Source organism: Solanum pennellii, chromosome 2, assembly GCF_001406875.1.
Source record: "Solanum pennellii chromosome 2, SPENNV200".
NCBI classification, from domain to species: Eukaryota; Viridiplantae; Streptophyta; class Magnoliopsida; order Solanales; family Solanaceae; genus Solanum; species Solanum pennellii.
This window is the reverse complement of record NC_028638.1, coordinates 10,710,181-10,715,419: the sequence shown is the minus strand read 5'-3', so window position 1 is coordinate 10,715,419 and position 5,239 is coordinate 10,710,181. Positions and strand designations below refer to the sequence as shown.

Here is a 5,239-nt window from a genome sequence, read left to right as displayed (position 1 = left end):
TATATATATATATATATATATATTTAAAGGATACATATTTAATGCTAGACAAAAGTTATGTCTTAACTCTTTAAGCACAGTTTGAATGAAAGATGTTCTGGATTCAAACCCATGGCCTGTCATTGGCCATAACCATTATGATTATTAGTTATATGACTAATACCCATATTATTTTTGCAGCAATAATATCTCATTTTGGAGTGATGCACCATTTTCCATGCTTCCTACCATCAAAAAACTAATTGATAGTGGTCTACGCGTTTGGATCTAAGGTAACTCATAGTTCGATTTCAATTGAAAGAAAAAAAAAAGAATAGTAGTAAATTAATATTAAATTCTCGATTTATATTTTTAATATCAGTGGAGATACCGATGGTAGAATCCCAGTCACTTCTACAAGATTAACTTTGAAAAAACTTGGATTGAAGATTACTGAAGATTGGACTCCTTGGTACACTAACAATAAACAGGTATATTACTAAATAAATAACTGTAATTAGTTAATATTGGAAAACTAATATTAACATGTAAAATGTTAATAGGTTGGTGGATGGACAGTTGGCTATGATGGATTATATTTTGTAACAATAAGAGGCGCTGGTCATCAAGTTCCAACATTCAAGCCAAAACAAGCTCTACAACTAGTTAGACATTTCTTGTCCAATAAAAAGCTGCCATCTGCTCCGTTTTAGCATTTTTATATATAGAAGACATTTCTATAAGTAATTTTTTTAATCTCATCATACCAAAGAAAAAGGTTGTCAATTTACATTCTATATTCCCATGTAAGGAAGTTACGGAAAAGAATAATAGAAACTTACATGTTAGTTGAAACATTTCTCTCTCTACATTATATATATTCAACTCAAACAAATAGGGGTATGCATCAATCGTGGTTTGGTTTTATATGTTATTGACTTGACTTATTAGTTTTTAGTCTTTGGTCATTAACAGTTTTGTTTTCGATTTATCCAATAAGAAAATGCTCAATAAAATAAATTTATGATTTTTCACATTTCGAACAATTTGACACGATATAATTTTTAACCCCTCACTTTAGTCTTTAGATTTTATTTACAAGTAAAAACTAGTAAAACGGTCTAGTGTGATGTTGGTAAAGTACTAATAGTTTGACGCAGTTATGTGACTAATTTTATATTAAATCATTAATATTTAATAATTAGGAAGGGTAAAATAATAAATTACTACCGCCTTATTGAGTTATCGATTTACCCAATAACCCAATAGTATACCGAACCAATAAATAAAGGTTGAGTTTGAGGTTTGCTTTCATGATTTCTTATTGAAATTATTTTCTTTTCATGAATTGATTCAACAAGAGGTATCATTTAATTTTTATTGTATAATTTCATTTTCATAATCTTATAATACTTGATTTATATTGTGTAGCTGATCAAATTTTATGTGTGTTTAATTTTGACACGAATATTGAAACATTTCCTATTTGTTTTATTCTACGTTATCTTTCATTTGTATCACAGGCTACTATCAATTAAGTACCTCTTGTATCAAATCAAAATTAGCCTCCAGCCTAAAAGAATCATATTCTAAACAAAATTATTTTAGAAAATTAAGAGATAAAAAATTACACAGTTTTATTTCTATTTTAAATATTTTTTGTTATAACTTGCAAGAATACTAAAATGTAAATACATTTTGAATATGAAAATACTTTTATTTGTTTAAGATTTTAGATTTTCTTTTATATAAATAGTATTCATGAATATAAATAGTATAAAAATAATTTAGTCATTAATAGTACGCTTAAGCTTTCTACCAATAGATAAGCATTTGGATGGATATATAAGCTGTTAAAAATATTTGTTCGATTAAGAATGTGGGTACACAACTTTTTCTTAGGACATTAAAATAAACTCAAGATGCGGTGACACACCTTATCCAATAATATAATTATATTTTATTAATTTAAAATAACACTTTTAAGAAAGTTAATACGTATGATGCGAAAAATGCATTTATGCATTTAAATGTCAAGATCAAGAATGCAGTTATGCATCCGATTTAAGACTAATAAATTCAATATAATTTCTCTCTCTCTCTCTCTCTCTATATATATATATATATATATATATATATATATGTATATATATATATATATATAAAGCTGGATATGAAATTGCTGATGTGACACCTCTCTATTTTTTTTTATCAATTTTATCATTTATTTTTACTTTTTTCTCTTATTTTCATCTCAATATACTGATTGAATTAAATAAATACCCTATAATTTCCCTTTAAATTCTTTCATTAATTCTTTTATTACTGTATGTTTATATATGTTACGGTCTATCGCAAGGAAAGAGACGCTCATTTTACGGTAGCAAAATATTTGATTATGCCCTTAAATTTCATCCATTAATTTAGCTATTATTACAATTTATAATAAACGTTATTTTTTTCTTTAATTAGATCTATGTGATTATCATTTAATTAATTATTACGAAACTTTATTCTTCAAAAAAGAACTCACCTTTTTAATCTATCCATGTTCAGTATATTCTTCACCATTATTATTTATCTCTTATCCTAAAATTCTTTTACTTTCTTTATATTGCTTATGTTTCTATAAGGTAATAATGTAAAATTCAATGCAACAGTTATGAAATTTAAAAGGCAAGTTTCGTTGCAATTTAATAAATATAAAAATGTGAAAAGTCATTTTATTTAATCGAATTTACCACATGAGTTATTATGCTTTGTAAATTGTAGATACATCATATTTAGACATATAAATATAAGAAACTTCGCAAATGATTGAGAAGCTCAGTCAATGTCAGATGATGGTGACATTTTACTATCTTTTTAAAAGGTGAGATTATCTATTTTCTTTTATATAAGCTGATGGTAAGAATATCTATATTCTCCTATTTATGCATTTTTCAAAGGAATTTATTAAATGATTGTGGTTATGAAATGTCAACCCTGAATTCTAATTTAGATTTTATAGGAGGAAGTGAAAATTCAATAAATAAAGAAAAAGAAGAAGACCCTCTCCTTACAGTCAAGTGACTTACTTGGAGACTCAAATTTATTTTCTTTTATAAGAATTGATGGTACTATTTCTAAAAGGTGAGATTATCTATTTTCTTTTATATAAATTGATGGTAAAAATATCTATATTCTCTTACTTATGCATTTTCAGTAGGAATTTATTAAAAGATTGTTTTTATGAAATGTCAACCCAGAATTCTGATTTTATATTTTATAGGAGGAAGTGAAAATTCAATACTCAAATTTATTTTCTTTTATATGAATTGATGATAAGAATATCTATCTTCTTTTATTTATGCATTTTCCAAAAGGAATTTATTAAAAAATATGACTTTTTTTTTTTGAAATTTGAATTCTGAATTATGATTTTAGTTAAACTATGTTTTTAAAATTTAAGTCGTGAAAACTTCAAATGATAGAATGGTCAAAGAGAAGGTCAAATGATAAATTAAATTTTGACAATTCAATGATATTTGACGAAATCATTAAAAAAGTATTAATATTTTCAAACTTCTAACTTACATGGGACTTCTAGAAAAAAGTGATAATAAGGTTTCAAAATAAATGGGTGGTGACATAAGTCTTTAAGTATTGGGTGTAGGTGACAATTATTTGATTAATAATTAAGGATTGTGGAGTTGCCCTCAAATTTATAAGTTGACAATTTGGTCCATTGATTTAAATGAATGGTAAAAGGGTAAATTGACAAAAACCTAATTTAACCAATTTTGGTGGGAATTAAAATTGGGGGAAGCTACCAGCAAGCTGTATAAAAAGGGGAAATAAAATATTTCCCCCACCTCTCGTCATATTTTTTTTCTTCCTCTTCTTCTTCGTCGTCAATTTTGCTTGCTTTCTTGCTTGTCTTTCTTCTCTTTCTCTTTATCTTTTTCTTCTTCTTTTCGTACATTATTGGTCTTGGTTGCTAGTCCTTGATTTTTCTTCTTTTCTTCTTCTTTCTTCTTTTCTTCTTCTTGAATCAGATTTAACTAATTTAATCAATGGATTAGATTTTGATTGCTCTCAATTGAAATTACTTCATAAATGATTAGGGTCATACATCATTGTTTTGATATGTAAAATTAATAGTTCTTTGAAATCATTCATCATCATTTGGGCAACTGCAATTTTTTTAATAATTTGCATTTGCGTTTCCAACAGATTGTTATATGTTGCAACAACTGACTATTGAAACAAATTATAGCCATATGTAGCAACAGAAAGGTTATTTCAATAGCAACAGAATTGACAGATGTTGCAACATATAACTTACACAAGCTGCAACATATAAGCTAGACATGTAGCAACATATGACTTGCATGTCTCAATTGACATGATAGCTATATAATACAATTGTAAATCATTGTTTTAAGTGTTATATCATATTTTTATTGCTTAATTATGGTTTGATGTACTAAAATTTTGTCCAATTTGACATTTTTTCATCCCTAAATCGCTCAATTTATCGATTAAGTCATCCTTGAAGTGACATATGTGGCAACACATGCACGTTCTGTTGGGAAAATTGCAACAGAAATGTCATATTTAGCAACATATGCACGTTCTGTTGGGAAAGTTGCAACAGAAATGTCATATGTGGCAACATATGTATATCATAAAATGATCTTTTGGGGGTTAATTCAATTAAATTGTCACCTAATTCAACATATAACAATAGTATATAGTCCTATAACATGTCTAAGTCCAAAATTATGGTCTGATACAACAACCTTCATCAATTCTATCAATTATTTTTACAAAGACTATCATTTACCACTAGTTCATCATACAATTACCAAGTAACTACATCTGATAGTTACATAATACCCTTGTAAATCATTGTTTCAAGTTTCATATCATATTTTTATTGCTTAATTTTGGTTTAAAGTTATAAAATTTTGCCAAAGTTGACATTTTTCATTCCTAAATCGCTCAATTTATCAATTAAGTCATCCTTGAAGTGACATATGTGGCAACATATGCACGTTCTGTTGGAAAAATTGCAACAGAAATGTCATATGTAGCAACATATGTATATCATAAAATGATCTTTTGGGGTTAAGTCAATTAAATTGTCACCTAATTCAACATGTAACACTAATATATATTCATATAACATGTCTAAGTACAAATGGTCTAATACAACAACCTTAATCAATTCTATCAATTATTTTTACAAAGACTATTATTTACCACTAGTTCATCA

The 5,239-nt window shown here is 26.6% G+C and overlaps 1 protein-coding gene across 2 annotated transcripts in view; it reads left to right on the top strand.

The window, feature by feature from the left end:
- Nucleotides 1–848, top strand: part of LOC107009037 (serine carboxypeptidase-like 34) — a 4,853-nt gene extending 4,005 nt beyond the window's left edge. The window contains exons 8-10 of one of the 2 annotated variants that reach the window (XR_003576302.1): nucleotides 181–272; nucleotides 362–470; nucleotides 543–848. Coding sequence is in view for 1 of the 2 variants with exons in the window: in XM_015208294.2 (XP_015063780.1) it covers nucleotides 181–270; nucleotides 359–470; nucleotides 543–692 (352 nt within the window). In the remaining variant the exon portion in view is untranslated. Of the gene's footprint in view, nucleotides 1–180; nucleotides 273–358; nucleotides 471–542 lie in introns of both variants that reach the window. The other variant, XM_015208294.2, reaches the window with a different exon arrangement.
- The last annotated feature ends 4,391 nt before the right edge of the window (nucleotides 849–5,239 follow it).